Below are 15,663 nucleotides of genomic sequence, written 5' to 3' on the forward strand. Positions count from 1 at the left end.
CCAACAGGTATTTTTGTTCAATAGCTTCACTCAACCAAACTAGTTGCACAGACAACGTGCCCCATCCTGTGGCTGAAACTGGAACCACAGAAGCTGTTTCTCTTTTTCCATTGGAAAACACTTCCACGCAGACCTGGAATTAAACTCTCTTCCTTGGATGCTACATAGTCCACTCGTATATAGCTAACATGAGAAGAAAGATGCACAGAAGCCACTCTTTCTCCACGGCCAGTTGTTTTTTTATTTGTTTGTGCGCACTGTATCAGGCCTGCTGCTCAGACAGTGAGCTAAGTTGTTCTTTAGTCAGGTTCAAACCTCTTACCTTCTGCACTTTCAACTCAGGCAGATGATGCACTCTGAATCTTTGAAAAATGGTGTACTTGTTAGCTGTAGTTTGAAACAGGAGTTGTACAATTAGACCTTAATTTTGGCATTCAAATAAAACAAAGCATCTGTACCCAAATATGAAAATAAAGTTCCAGAATCAGAGGACTGTAAGCAATAGGAAATGGAATGTAGTGCAATTTGATTATGATTCATCTTTTTCAGTCMATAGAAAGTGTTGTTTGGCTTCCTCAAATATTTGTTTTCCTCAAATACTTGCCCTGCAAACCAAATCAGAGAACTGAAARTTTAGCAGTGTGTTATTGTGTAGTCCATTAAAAAAAGAAAAAAAATATTGCTTTCATATCCTCACCATAAGCAAAACATTTCACTTCTTTCCATCGTGATTTCTGATCGTACTATGATGCAAAAAAGTCAGTTACCACTTTCTCATGTAGTGACAAGCTTGTAGTAGCAGCTGTAGGAATTAGTTAATATAACGTAATACAATTGGGAAATCAGATGATAGGACTGGCTCACAAACAATAAATCTTACATTGATAGTGAGTCCAAAGCAAGAAAGAACCATTTACATTAGTGACTCGGTTTTATCGTCTTTAGCTTAAAGCCCTATATAAAGCCTTAAATGATAATAACTATCAGGAAAGATTCCGATGCTCGAGTCCAATTCCCTATCTTGTGATTAAAACGTTGACAGAAAACATTGACAACAGGAAGGACAGTGATCATTCAAATCTTCCTAGATACCAGTTCTTGCATTGATCAAAGCTTTGTTTGTTCGGCAGGGGGAAACGGGGAAGACCAAAAAGTTAACCCCAAGAGCTACATGTTTATATGACCATCCTTCTTTACAGTTACTTCATTCAAGCTGGTCTTTCATTCAAGCTGCCCTTTTCAGCCTTTTTACTAAAAAACCAGAAATACACAACTGTGGATTAGTCAAGCTCATATCTGGAACCATACAGATGAAAGTCATATTTCATGTAAGCGATCAAAATTGCCACATTTCAAAGACTGTAGATCAAACATTCAAGTTWTATGAAATGTGAAGTCTCATTTATGACCTTCTACTGTTCAAAAAACTATCTGTATTTTAACTCTTCCCTAAATAAGCATCAGACTTTTTAATGGGAAATTGAATTTTACTTGAATGACAGAATCCCAAGATGACAGCAATATCCACAGCCAAAAATGATCAATTCCTATATGAACTAGCAGACCATTACTAACATCAGACCATTACAGTGGTAATAGCTTCCAAACACTACTCCAGAGTTTTGGAGCTGTCACTCACTCATTTCAAACTGAGCAGACCACAAAAAATGAATCACTAGCACCACCCAGTCACAATATTTGTATTTGCCTTTTAAGCCCAAATCTGTAACCTAAACAAGAATTTAGAGTCTGTTAGGCGTTAGTATGACTAACATCTGCCCCATGTTTAAACGTTTAYAGGGCCATTAAATAATTAAATATATACTCATAAATCAAAGACTAGTGTGGCTTATCAGTCTCAAGTCTGTTAAATAGGCTATAATATTAAGCCTTCCTTTTAAGTATAAAATTCCTCCACATTTAACTTCCTATGACTTGTCAGCTCAGTTTACTCTGAAACAAAGTAATGTTTTTGTCCCTCTAGTGTATAGCCTACACCAGACAGTTACAATCAAGCCAAATGGTGCTGAACTCCTAAATCACTACAGCTTCAAGTCTTGCAGCCAGAGCACTGTCAGAAAGAAAATAGTAGATTATAAAAGCTATTGGACTGGGACAACACAGGCATGAACTCTCAATATTTGTCCTCAGTTTGTTTACTGATTCTGGCTATTTGTAGAGACAAAGCTTGAGGATGCACAGAAAGACTTACGGGATGTTCATATAACTAGCTTGTGCTAAGAAAAACAAACATTCTTAATTTAAGTCTTTTAGCACAGGAAAAAAAAATCAGCTTATGAAGTACCAATTTAAAAACAAGCAAAGCATAGGAGATTGTTTCTCAGTTGTTTGTAAGACAGCTGTATCAGTCCTACTGTAGAGGCTTTACAAAGGTCCTACTTTACTGTTGCCAAAGCTCAGGCAAGAGAACTGATTAGTACTATCAATCCAGGTCAGGAAAGCAGCTGACTTTAGCCAAGCTGTGATTGCATGTTAGGAAGGCGAAGGCAGAAGAGAAGTTTGTCTCAGCACTTTTTCCACCAGTTTAGTTCAAGACTAACAGGAAAAAAGGCAACAGAAAAAMCATGTCTGAGATGAGACTATGTTCTGTTGTACTGCAACTTGTATATCAAATGGGGCAGACTTTGACCCTCCTGCTGCATGGCACTCCAGTTGCTGTAGATGAAGCAGCATATTTTAACTAGAAGATTAGAGGAAYTTCTCCATTAAAGACCACCTGTTGAGATCTTCAGAGATCTACCCTGGACAACCTTATTTTTCCTAAACAGGCCTTTAATGCTCCTTTCACTTAAAAGGTATAGTAATAATACGTGGTCACAGCAGTGAAATACTTCCTCTACCAGTTTCTTAAACTGATGCTTTTGCCTTATGTTCAAGTTTGAACATGCACCAATTTCCCAATTCCTTTTCTAATACAAGCCTCTGGACTCACAGTTGAAGCCCTCAAGCCTTCATCATGGAAGCAGGAACAGTAAACATTCCAACACCTCCTCCTGCTTGCAAAAACTGAATACAGTAAGGTCTCCAGTAGGAAAATRGAGCTGTGAAACTAGACACCTTAGCACATGCAAATGCACAAACAACTGAGGTATAAAGAACATAGTATATACTACCTTTATCATGACCCAACCATGCACACATCTAACAATCAAGCAAGTAGAACAGAGTGAGCATTGCAAGGAATAGTCTCATGGGTTCAGTTGCACTAATGGCAGAGCTCTAATATACACTGATGCGACTATTTGGCACGGAAGCACTTAYAGGCAAATTTTATTTTCCTCATTACTTAAATAGATTTAAAAAAAATTGTTGGACAGCTACTGAAAGTTGTCTGCAGCTCTGAGTCTTCTGAAGTATTACAGATAAGGAACTACAGCTGAAAGGAATTTGCACATGTGCCAACCAAGACTACTGCCATTATTTATAATCAATAGTTAACAGGTTCTGGATACAACAAACTGAATATAAAGCTGTAAACTAGTGGACTTAATCACACCCTCAAAACATTGTAAACTACAAAGATTACACTACAGCAGGCCAAGTATTACCACCTACATCAGAGTAGTTTTTGTGGAGTTGGAAGGATTAAGGCTACAAAGCAAAAATCTCAGCAGTTTTACACCTGTGTACTGCAGGTGAGTTGTAGATACCACAGCATAAATGCATACACTGTCAGAGAACACAAATAAAAGGAGAAAAAAAATGCAACTTGTTTTAARGAGTTAACACTACAGAATTATTACAATCTGCACTTTCAAAGCAATGTTCTCAGAAGCATGACAGCTTAAAGGAAAAAAAGCTACTGCACCTAGTAAAGCAGCAGCAYATGATCAAGCTAGTAATATTAGCCACAGTACACACAGGTAAATTAGGAACTACAGACAAACCCATAATACGAAGTTCAAGCAAGGCGATGCAGCAAGATTCAACAGAATGTTTTAAGTGGGAGTTGGGTCTTTTTACTTTGTAGCAGATAAAATACTCATTAGTTAGTTTCAGGTTCTAAATACCATAACTCACATTAACTAGTTAAGCAATACAGAACTTAGTAGTTCTTAATAAACAGATGTTCATACTTCACTCTCTTGCAACCACATATCAGAATGGTTGAAGTGTTATTTAAGAAATAATCAAGTAGCAGGAGTTATGTACACAAACATGCAAATTAAGAGGAATAAATGAAATGCTTCACTTTATTAATAAACCAAAATACAAAACTGAAGAGTTCAAGGCTTCATGTACTCAAACACTACTGAAAAATGGAATCTTAAACTTATATTGTGTTTACTAGCAGTACTAATATTGACCAAGATTAATTTCTACAAGATAGTGTTAAAAGTTGACATTTTCCACCATTTGTGCTGTAATAAGCTAGAGTTCCAAATTAAGAACTTGGTGCAGTTACAGTAAAGTCTTGCTATTTATACAAGTGTGGTTTTAGTTAATATGCTGTTTTGTAACCAAGAGCTTTTTAGCTCAACTACTGTTTTCTAATTAGTGAATTAAGATGAGTAGAATTTTTTTTTATCAGCTATAGCTCTACTGAATGATGTTCCATGCAAAGATAAAGCTTTACATCACTTAACAGATCTAGATGTCATTTGTTTCAGGCTACTAAAATACAGAGCTCTGAAGGCATGTTACAGAACATATTGTAAATTAGAGTTCARAGAATATATCTAAAGGTAGCATATGCAAGCTGAACTACTCAAGAAACCCTSCAGATTGCAAGAATTGCCCATTTGTAGGGGACAGTTTATGCTTATTTGTTGATTCAGTCACACTTACCAGTCAAGTGCTCACTGCTTTAGTTTTACCTGGCAGTTAACCCAGCTCTCCTCAGGTGCTTAACTACAGGCTTCAGGAAATACAGGGAAGGATAACTGTCAGCTCTGACTTAGTAAGAGGAGCATAACAAGAAACACAAGGGAAAGGGTGTGCGGAAGAGGAAGAGGAAAAGGAGAGATAGAGTAGACAACCAAATATTAGCCTCAACAGAAGGGCAGAAGACATTTTTTGAAGAATTATTCCTAGCAATGCATAAAAGTTCACTTGCTTAGAGATATTTGAAATACAACTTTATTATCTAAACAAAAAAGAATGGGAATGACAGAAACAAGATTTACCATTTAATACTCTGATGTGACTGCAGCAGTCTTATATTTGAAACTCAAAGGGGAAATAATTGCAGTCCAAAAAACAGCTAAATATGCAGGTCCAAAATATGAAGTTTTTTTAAACTGCCACATTCACTCCGAAGCCCATTCAGCTCTTTCAGCATCCCAAAGATTAAGCACATGTTCTGCTCAGCTAGATAATAAAGTGGCAAACACGCTGCACCACTGACATCACAGGACAGTTGCCTATAAAACTAGACTTCTGACGCTGGGCTCCAGCTTCATTCCTCACAGGTCATCATCTTCATCTGGCAGTGCAGTGGTTTGAGCAATCTGAAAACAAAGAAATTGTTACTTAAGTAGCTGTTCARTTGTTCGCCCCAGGGATCCAAGTACTAGTATCAAGCAAATGGGCAACCATTTGATCTTTGTACCCATTCTCAGTTACCTGTAAGTCTTGCTCATACTGTGCTGCCAGTGCTGGGTCCATAACAACTTCTGGTGGTGCAAGAGCAGGCATGGCAACAAACTCCAAGTTAGGATCTCCAATTAGCTTTCTAGCAAGCCAGAGAAAAGGCTTCTCAAAGTTGTAGTTACTCTTAGCTGAAATGTCATAATACTGCAAAAAGAACATATGTTACACACAAAGAAGATACCTCCAGATTTTTAGGCAATACTAAAGACTAATAAGCATTTTATCAGCTCTACTTTTACCTTGTAATTTTTCCCCCCACTGGATGATTTTCATCTACACTCTCAGAAACAGTTAAGACCTAAAAGGCCTAGAAATGTACAGTTTCACATAGATAATCAAATAGTGCATACTACATAACTAAGGTATCTGATCTGACCAAGGATGGAACTTTCAGGAGAATAGTGCAKCTACCTTTTTTTTCTCCTGTGACTTAGCCTACTTGGAAGGATCTCACTGCTGCAAGATCTGATGGGACTCTAAGCAGTAAAAGCCAAATACATATGCTCTTTAATCTCTTATCATTGCTTCTGCTCAAACCTAGTCGTGATCACCCCTGTAAGATCACTTCTCCCTTCCTTTTAAGTTAGGATCGAGAAGCACACAGGACAAAGTTGAAAAACTGTAATCAGCAGTGACAAACACTGAACACCAAAATATTATCAAATTAGTACACAGAACCCAACTGCAGTTTAAGGTTTAATAAACTTGCATTCCTACAAACTCATGCCATCATACCTGGAGATTCTTCTTCCTGTGRAAGACGATGGATTTTGCCTTGACTTTTCTGTCCTTAATATCCACTTTGTTGCCACACAGCACTATAGGGATATTTTCACATACTCGTACCAGATCTCTATGCCAATTAGGTACATTCTTGTAAGTAACTCTTGATGTTACATCAAACATTATGATGGCACACTGAGCTGTAAGAAAACAGTAAGAATTTATAGTGCAGTARGCACTCACCTTCTTACCAAATGGCAGACAGAAAAAGTATCCTTAAAACCCCCATATTATTGTTACAATTCCTGCATTAACTTCTTCACAGATGATAGCCTCTCTGAGCCCCTAGGCTGAGCAAAGAAGTTGTAAGCATACTAAGTCCACAAAATTCAGCCCATGACCATATGCCATCTCAYATCTTTAGTGCCCAGTCCTAAACACCACCTAGGTTTATTCATGCAAGTGTCCTATTGAATACCATCGTATTGCATGAAGTAGGAATATACAAGAATTACAAAAGCCAACTTTTATTTACCCAGATATTTGACAGAATTCAGTTAACACCTGTATCTCAGACATCCTATCCAGGCTTTCACATAAATTGAGAACTTGTAGTCCACATGTTAGGATGCCCTTGTCCAAAACAGTTTTTCAAAGAACACAGGGACTTGACTTGATCCTGGTATTTCTAAAGCAAAAGCAAGAATGTCAAACTCTGATAAACCCTTTCAGACTTTTAAGGGTACAGAGGTGACCCAGATGCAGAGAATAGCACTTGGCCAAGTAAAAATTTGGAGACACTATCAGTACTTCTTTAGAAATAAATAGACACTCTGGCAAGGAGATTTACAGCTTTATCCTCATTATCAGTAATGAAATTAATAAACTGTTCAAAAATATTAAGTCTGGAATGTTGCATCTCATAGGTTGCAAGTCCTTGCTCCAGCACAGTAAGTTAATACAGCTAAGTTCATGCAGACTGAAGCATGTACTTTTGCCTTATAATCATTGAATTTAACCAGCAGTATCTTACTGTTTAAAGCACATCAAGATTTTTTGTTAATACCAAACCCTGCACTAGCATATGGAAACAAGATCTGCTTAGATTATTCCTACATTAGAGGAAGTTKCCTGACAAAAGCACTGAGCCTCTACAAAGGGTCTGCAAACTCAGAAGCCATGCTCATGACTGTAATCCATATTGAGACTTTAGAGTGGCTAACATTAGTAGAATGAAGCAGGACCGTACTGTAGAAGACAAAATATACTTACAACTATACACATCTTACCTTGAATGTAATAGCCATCTCGCAGGCCACCAAATTTCTCCTGGCCAGCTGTGTCCCATACATTAAATTTAATGGGACCTCTGTTAGTATGGAACACCAGAGGATGAACTTCAACACCMAGCGTTGCTGTAGAAAGAAAAAGTAGTATTCCCCTTAGTACTTGTGAATTTCACTTCTAATTGTAACATAGCAAAACTCATACTACTGCAGACATACCTACATACTTCTTTTCAAATTCACCAGTCAAATGACGTTTTACAAACGTTGTTTTGCCAGTACCGCCATCACCAACCAGGACAAGCTGTTGGCAGATTAAGACAGGTAAGTAGGGCATTGGACTTCCATACCACATTAGTAATTAGTATTTATACTAAAAGCAAAGATCTTAGTTCTACAAAGTGCTGTAAACAAAAAAAATGAAAATCCTTATGGAGCAACTCACAGTACTAGAATCCAAGCTGTTAAACCTATCATTTTTTAACTCAAGTSAAAATGTTTAGTTCTTATAGCTGAAAACCAGTGTACTGTAAATATGGTTCTATTAAACTACAAATGACTGAACTAAGAACACTTAGGTTATTCAATCTGAAAGTGACAGCATTTGAAGAGAGGCTAGAAAAAAAAATCACTTAATCATAAATTCAGTGTAACCTTAAAATTAGGAAAACTGCACTACRAGACAACTGGAATAGGAGCATCTTGTTCACTAGCCAAGTACTGTAATAAATCTAATTATTAATCTTTCACAAAGCAGCCTTAATAACTTCCGGTTGCCCATTTCAGAGAAGACAGAGGGGGTTTCATTCTAATTTTTTTTTAAATCATTTTCCCCCATCACTAACAGACAACTTCAAACACTATTTTACAGACTTTTTTTCCCCCTTGTTGCTTACTGTGAACCTTGCTTCTAAGCATATTATTTCAAAGCATGCTATAGCCAAAATATCATTAAGTTTTATTAAACTACAAGTAGCAGCACACTGACACAATGCAAGAGTCTTATTATACAAGTTATTAGGTGTTACACTAAAATAACCTGTTCGCATTGTTAAGGATGRTAGGTTTGATTTTAACTTGTTGGCCCATCTACACTAGTTCTTGAGTTATACATGCTACTTTTCTACTGAATKAAGAAGAAATAAGAAAAGAAAAAAAAMACACCACCATGCCATTCCTTACCTTAAACTGCACTTGGGGCTCTCCTTGGGCRGCCATGCTGGGTCTGCAGGGGAAATGGAAGCATGTGAGCTCACAACAGGCAAGCTGGTTCAAGGCCCAGCCGGAAGGGGCTGGACGCCGTTTTCAGTTCCCAAATCGCCTCCTAAGGCGCGTGCTCCGCGCGCCAGTCAGCAGCCGCCGGCTCGGCGGCTGCGGCTCGGCCCACAGCGCCGCTCCCCCCCCGCCTGCCCAGCGCCAGGGCGCGCGTGGTCCCGGGCCCATTCACGGGGCAGGAAGCGCCTCTCGGGCTCCCCGCGTGCGGCGGGAGCGCGCGCGGCAATGGCGGCGGCGCCTCCCCGCCCAGCCCAGGAGCCCCGTAACGAAAGGCGGCCACCGCACCCGCTTCGCTCTCGGGCTCGCGAAGGGAGAGACGGAGCCGCAGCTCCGAAGGGCGGCGCAGCAGGAGCCGGATTCCACCTGGCCCCATAAAGCGGTTCCCGCCCGGAATCGGCGTTCCTTAGGGGAATCCGCCTTCCGATCGGCAGAGCCCTGAAGGAGCCCTCCAGGGCTCCCTCCACCTAAGCGCCTTCTCCCGGCCGGGCCTCCAGCTCCCCCCAGCCCCGCCAACGGGCCTAATGCTCCCTCCCCGCCAGGAGCCACCATGACTGAGCAGCGCGCGCCGCCTCCCCTCCCCCCCGCAGACTCCCGGCCCGCTGGAGGCCCCACTCTGACTCTSCTCCTAGAGCTCGCCCAGCCCCGTATCTCGGCTGAAAGGGAGCCTGGCGCCTGCTTYTCTCCCTCTCCCATCCCAGAGGCAGTGCGGCGGGGGAGGGAAGGGGAGGACGCCCCACGGGCTAGGGGCCACGGCAGTAACGCTCACCCGGGCCCGGCTCGGCCCGGCCTCGCCTCGCTACAACCCAACCCATCGCCTCCTACCCCCGCTCCCCAGCGGCGGCCAACGGCTACCGCCGCCCCTACCGCTCCCGCTTTACAAAGCGGCYCCGCTTCTCCCCCCGCAGCCGGCTCCTCCACGCAGAAGGAGGCCGCCCGGACCCCGTTACCTTTCCCGCGGCTCCTCTCCGTGCCTCTCCCCTCAGCGACTGGGCGCTGGAAAGATGGCGGAAGCGCGGTTCAAATACCCAGAGAGCGACGCCGCGCGGCCGCGGGGAGGGGGGAGGGGCCGCGCGTCACGTGCTGCGAGCGGGCGTTAGGCGCGCGCGCGCCGCCACGGTCGCCGCTTCGGCGCGCGCGGGCGCCGTCTCTGAGGTGAACGGGGGCGGCGGCCGCTTCCCTGCGCCCTCAGCGCGGCGAGCAGCTCGGCGCTGCTGTCCCGAGCGCGGCAGTGGCCAGGCGAGGTTTAGCCCCTTTGGAAAAGGGAAACGGGGGAGCACTTCCCGAGCAGCCCTTTGTGGCTTGGGGGGGAAAAAAGGCGCCAGCGCCGTTCCGATCCGCATCCGAGCTGAGCGGGCTCCCCCGTTCTGCCCTCCTTGTGTAGCCGGGAGAGGAGTGGAGTGTGGCATCAACTAGTCGGCTGACYCCAGGCCTGCGGACAAAGTTTAAAAGCTGCAAGTAGCTACTGAGAAAACCTGTTAAACTGTCTCTGGCACCAGTAGTAGAGAGGTCTTGCAGTCGAATAAAAAGTAGCAAGAGTTAACTCAAGCTTTCGGGTTAAAACTGCTGCGTTCAAAAGGACTTTCCTTAAACATGCCATGCGGCTATTGTTTTCAGTTCTTCATAAAAATGACCCGTCTTTGTGAAAATACTATTTACCTGCATTGATAAAAATAAAAGATGATTTGTAGGCCTCAGGTTTAGAATAGAGTTCTTTAAGCYCTCAAGTCTAAACTTTAGTTAGAGCAAAGCTATTCAAAAACTAATTAACATTAAAATAGATAATTTGCGTGGGATTATAAATATCGAGTCCACAGGGTCATACTGACTTCTAAGTTCCCTGATATTTTTACCCTAGTCTGCTTATGCAGTGTGTTCCTTTTTTTTTAGCCTGCATAACATGTTTGTTGCTGCATCCTCTGATCAAAGATAAATGCATGAATTTTTAAATACCTCTGTTTTGAAATAATACAGATTTTTTTCATGGAAGGTGATACATACAAACAGACTATTCTTGTTTGTTTTCGACATACTTGGAGGCAATATGTACAGAAAGCTTTACAAGAGATGTTGCACTCTTTGCTCTAATATTCACATATTTAATAGTGGAATGCCAGCCCGAAATTTTACTCAAGATTTCCTTTGTTGCAAAAATCACTGAGCTTGTTTTCTTTTTTTTTTTTTTTTTTTTTTGAGGAGATGGAGATGGTACTATTTTTTTTCAGCGTTTTTGGTGATCACTTCTAGGTGCCAGGAAGGATGTTTTTCAGAACATATAGTTCATGTTTTTCTCAGTACAATGCTATCTATAAATCCATTGTGAATCCACCTACCTTCTTGATGAATAGGTATCCATTTCTTAATAGAAGCTCATAAAGCCACATAAGTGGAGTTTTTGGTAGTGTTTAAGAATATAAACACTTCTAAGAAAATTTTCAATCTGTAACTTTGTCTATACAGTGCTAAGCATGCTTTAGAAATGTGGAGCTTGTTAAAATAACAATAAATTCAAGTCTTGGATTATTTGAACACTCCTATTCTACTACCAAGGGATAGTTGGTTTCTCGTATCAGTTAGTTCCCAAGCTGATCAAACTATGTAGACTGCAAATGCTGAAACAGATCTTTGTCCTCCTTCTCTCAAACAAGTGTTAATATAAAAATTCAGCCCTGTATGTAATTAATCCGAAGCACGCTACTGATCATGGAATGACAGTTCATTTGTTTACCCAATCCTCCACTGAAAACTGTATTTCAGTATATAAACTGCATGTCTGCATTGCACAGACTGTGGTGAACAATAGGGAAGACACCTAGAAATACAACTTTTCATTGCCAGACTTAAATGACTTACAGAAACTCATTTACCAAACATTTTCACAGTTTTCACAATGTAACTGAGTTTTGGATAAAGAATGTTTTTCTGCTTAGACCACAGCATTACAATGAAAGKAAGTTTGAAGATGTACTGTGTATATAGAGATTTTTCAAAGTATYTTCAAACTAATTTGCAACTAATTGATGGTATATTATTGAATTACTGTATAGCCTTAATGAAGGGTTAAAGATGTCTCCATACACAGGTACTACAGGCCTTACCAAACCACCTGTTGGACTTTGCCATTCCCTGGAGCCAGAAGACTGGGGTACATTAAAGCGTTCCAACAGGAGAATGCCTTACAGCTGTGGCAGAAAGGCACTAATAATCACTAACACTGCAGTTAAGTGCAGTGGATTCACACATCATTGCCCAAGTGAGCTTAAGCCCCACAGGAAAAGACATCTCTTCTTCCAAGAAACACAGATGACCCTGGATGGATAAATGGTCAGTTGTTGTTTGTATATCAGCTGACTTACAGTCTTAGTCTTAGATCTTGAATTGTGTGAGCTAGTTGTTGATAGCCTTGAGTTTTTGTGCAAAAAAGCTTGTTGTTTATTTACATACATGTTATGCTAATATTTTAATGTGTTCATCCAATATACCCAAGATGTAAATACTTGGAATTGTTGGATTTGAGCTTACTTCCTAATTAATGCAAAGGGGGGGAAGGGCTATAAATAATTCCAGTTCCTGTTAATCTTTCAAATATAGCTAAAGTTGATTTAAGCAGAGCCCACAGAACACGTGGAATGCCTGGGCCAATTTGAAAAGAATTCTCCAGTTTTATTTCCTACAAAAGAAACTGTTCCCCTTCATTATGAACGCAGGGCAGTTATAACAAGTGAGCGATAGCCCAGCACTCTAGGAAACACTAGCCTAGAATGTTGTACTTACATCCCTGACAATAATGAAAAGATATGATTCCTTGAAAAAAAATACATCATGAGGTGGTCACATAACTGCATCAAGAAGACAGCTGGATTTTGTGGAACTGGTTTGAGTCTCTGCAACTAAGATTGTATACGGATTCCTTATAATTGTCTGCGATTGTCTGTGTTATAGTAGTTTATGCTTTGTATGTTTTCTTCTTAAGTGTTGTCTGTTATATTTTTGTAACAATTGCTTAAATTGGAAATGTTCATCAAGCCAGCAAAAAGCCAAAAAYATACAAGGAATCTGCCTTGCTATGCTGGAAGCTCATGAATGAGCAAACRAAGAAGTTGATAAACTTACACTCCTTTCAATTGAGTAAGGGAACCTAGAGGCAAGGGGGGTGAAGAGACAGCCTGGCCTGGGCAGTAAGAGGTCCTTTTTAGGTGCCTTGGGCTGGGCATCTGCAGCTCCTCTGCTGTACTCTGGGTGTGAGCCTCATAGTCTGGAACGGGGGAGTTGTAGTAGTCTGTGTAAATATATAGACTATTTTAGGGTTTTATTTACTCTTTAGGGATTTAAAAGGCAAACTTGGCTGAGCCCTGTCATGGATGCTTCTTAACTGTTCTAGCACTTCCCTTCATAGACRAGCTGTAAGCAGAGTTTTACCCAGATCCAACCAGCCTTGGAGGCACGTATAGCGTTCCATAACAGGAAAGGTTTTTGATTATGTCCTTTGACTGCTTAAGAAGCTTCTCCAATAAGTAAGAAAATACATAAAGAGCCTTGTTCCTATTTGGTATGTGGAGACCATATTGGTGAGGCATATTTTTACCTTTGCTGCCATGTGCTCTTTCCTATAGCCAGCTATAATAAAAAAAAGCTGCTGTTCTGACCTAACCCAGAAGTATTGAGAATTTCTTCAACAGAAGCTTCTAAGTATTGTTTTAAATTAATTATTAAACTACCTTTTTGCTTCAAACAAAACAATAATACTACRTGATACTGTGCAATAATTAAAAATGACTAATTAATTAATTGCTAATTAAAAGGCCCCCAATCACTGAATTTGAGGTCCTGCCAAATATGTACAAGTTGTTGAAAAGATAAGTTTACCATATGGGATCTATTTGTTATTATCTGTTTTAAATATGTACAAATAAGTATTCAGTTCTGAGGATCTACAAAATACCTACTCCAGATAGCCCCATTCAGCAAAGGCCACAAAACACTTCCAACCACTAATCAACAGTGTTAGATAACTATCTAAGAGATTAGGGTCCATAAGATATCACTAAGTAATCAGCAGAATAATTACCCTTAAAAGATCTTTACATTTCCTGTATTTTGACTCAGCTCAACTGTGAACCAACTTAGAAACTCACTGACCCAGATGAATGTACTAAGTAAAGAACAGCACTTACTAAGGGAAGATGCAAATGAGTGGTACAAAAGGTTGTACTGGAGTAAATACAGTCACAGAGCTAAACAGTGTGTTATCTTTGAACACAACTGCCACATTAGCAAAGCATTTTGCAAACTCCAGAAGATGACARCAGTGAATGCCAGCAAGAAGTGAAAAGGAATATAGGTATGTTTCCCAGTCAAAGCACTGATTGTGGAAATATCTGGAATATTAGCTCAAACACGAATAGAGCTCTGCACACCAGTGTTCAAGGTGATATGCAATTTAAGGAAGAAATTAGTCATTTTCARCATGGATAGATAAAATGGATTATAGTAAATTTTAAAAAGATAAGTACTGAAAAGATAGACTCCCCCCCAAAGAATAAAATAGCCATTCAAGGAATGAAAGCATGCCTGCTTCTAGCTTTAAGAGACTTCATAGTCTTTAAAGATAAGCACTTACTAAGCCAGTGATGAAKGGCTGATGCTGATATACTTTTCAGAAAACGAAACTTCAGAGCCTTTCTAACAATTTACTGTTATTATAGCATCTTATAATGCTAATTCAGGAACTTTAAATTCCCGATCCAGCACCTGGGTAGAATTGTTTAAAGACAACTCGGAAAATATGTATCATTACTGGATTATTATGGCCAGCATCCAAAAGAAACATTTTTAGAAATTAATTTCCTAAACATACAAACTTGGGAGATAAAATCTTTATATGGTAGATATGAGATACTAATAATTATAGGTAATGGACTACAGTATGAAGTAATAGTTGCTAGCATCTTAGAAAAAGAACAAGACCACTGAGGACTTCATGTATAGCATGTCCATTTATCTATGGTACGTCCATGATGTTTCCTAGAACCTCCCATGCCTTTAAAAGTTATCTGTTACTGCATTGACTTAGGACTTTGTCGGAGTCCTTAATCCGCCCTCCTGTGACACTTTGTGGTCATCGTTTTTGTTTTTTCACCCAAGACCATAAACTCACTAAAAGGCAACATTTCTCAGCACATTTTAGTCAAGAGYTAGAAAACCCCCACAGCTCGTTTTCTGTTCCTCAGAATGTGCTGCAGCTTTACTTTCCTGTCGTTAGRTCGTTCTTAGATGTTCCCGGAATGACTAGCAAGCCGTAGTTCGGCATTACAGAGCAGTAAAGGGAAGTGCCTGTGGCCTGCAATGAGCAGAACTGTCAGTGAAGGCAGGAAACAGCCTGTTCGCTTTGTGAACTGAATAGGAATTGTATGARGTGTGCGGCCTACACGCGTCACGCACCAGAGAGGAATTAAACGCAACGTCAAACGTTGAAAAAACGACTGTATCGCAGCTTCTTACAAATCCTCGTTTCTCTCACGACGGCCTCCCAGAATCCCGTGTCGCTGCAGTGTCCTGCCGGGACGCGCCCAGCAGCACGGCCTTGCTGGGGGTGGGAGCCGCCCCGCGGGTGCCGCCGCCGCTCCCTCCGGCAGCGCCGAGCGCCCCCGCCCCGCGGAGCGCCCGCCCCCAACGCGCTCCCACGTGCCGCCGCGCGGCTGCCATTGGTGCCGTGACGTCACCCCCCGGGGGACGGGTGCCGCGCCCGACCACTCCGCGCGGATCGGCG

The 15,663-nt window shown here is 41.1% G+C and overlaps 1 protein-coding gene across 1 annotated transcript; it reads right to left on the minus strand.

Moving 5' to 3' along the window:
• Positions 1-2,140: 2,140 nt before the first annotated feature.
• RAN (RAN, member RAS oncogene family) lies at positions 2,141-9,952 on the minus strand. The gene is made up of 7 exons (XM_085321110.1): positions 9,845-9,952; positions 8,805-8,847; positions 7,842-7,926; positions 7,626-7,751; positions 6,349-6,536; positions 5,587-5,757; positions 2,141-5,471 (listed from the first exon to the last, which is right to left on the minus strand). The coding sequence occupies exons 2-7, from the start codon at positions 8,838-8,840 to the stop codon at positions 5,427-5,429; spliced, it is 651 nt and encodes a 216-aa protein (XP_085177236.1). The 5' UTR covers positions 8,841-8,847; positions 9,845-9,952; the 3' UTR covers positions 2,141-5,426.
• Between the last annotated feature and the right edge of the window lie 5,711 nt (positions 9,953-15,663).

The sequence above is a fragment of the Rhea americana genome, unplaced genomic scaffold (assembly GCF_003343005.1).
Source record: "Rhea americana isolate MKP2758 unplaced genomic scaffold, rheAme1 scaffold_68, whole genome shotgun sequence".
In the NCBI taxonomy this organism is placed as follows: domain Eukaryota; kingdom Metazoa; phylum Chordata; class Aves; order Rheiformes; family Rheidae; genus Rhea; species Rhea americana.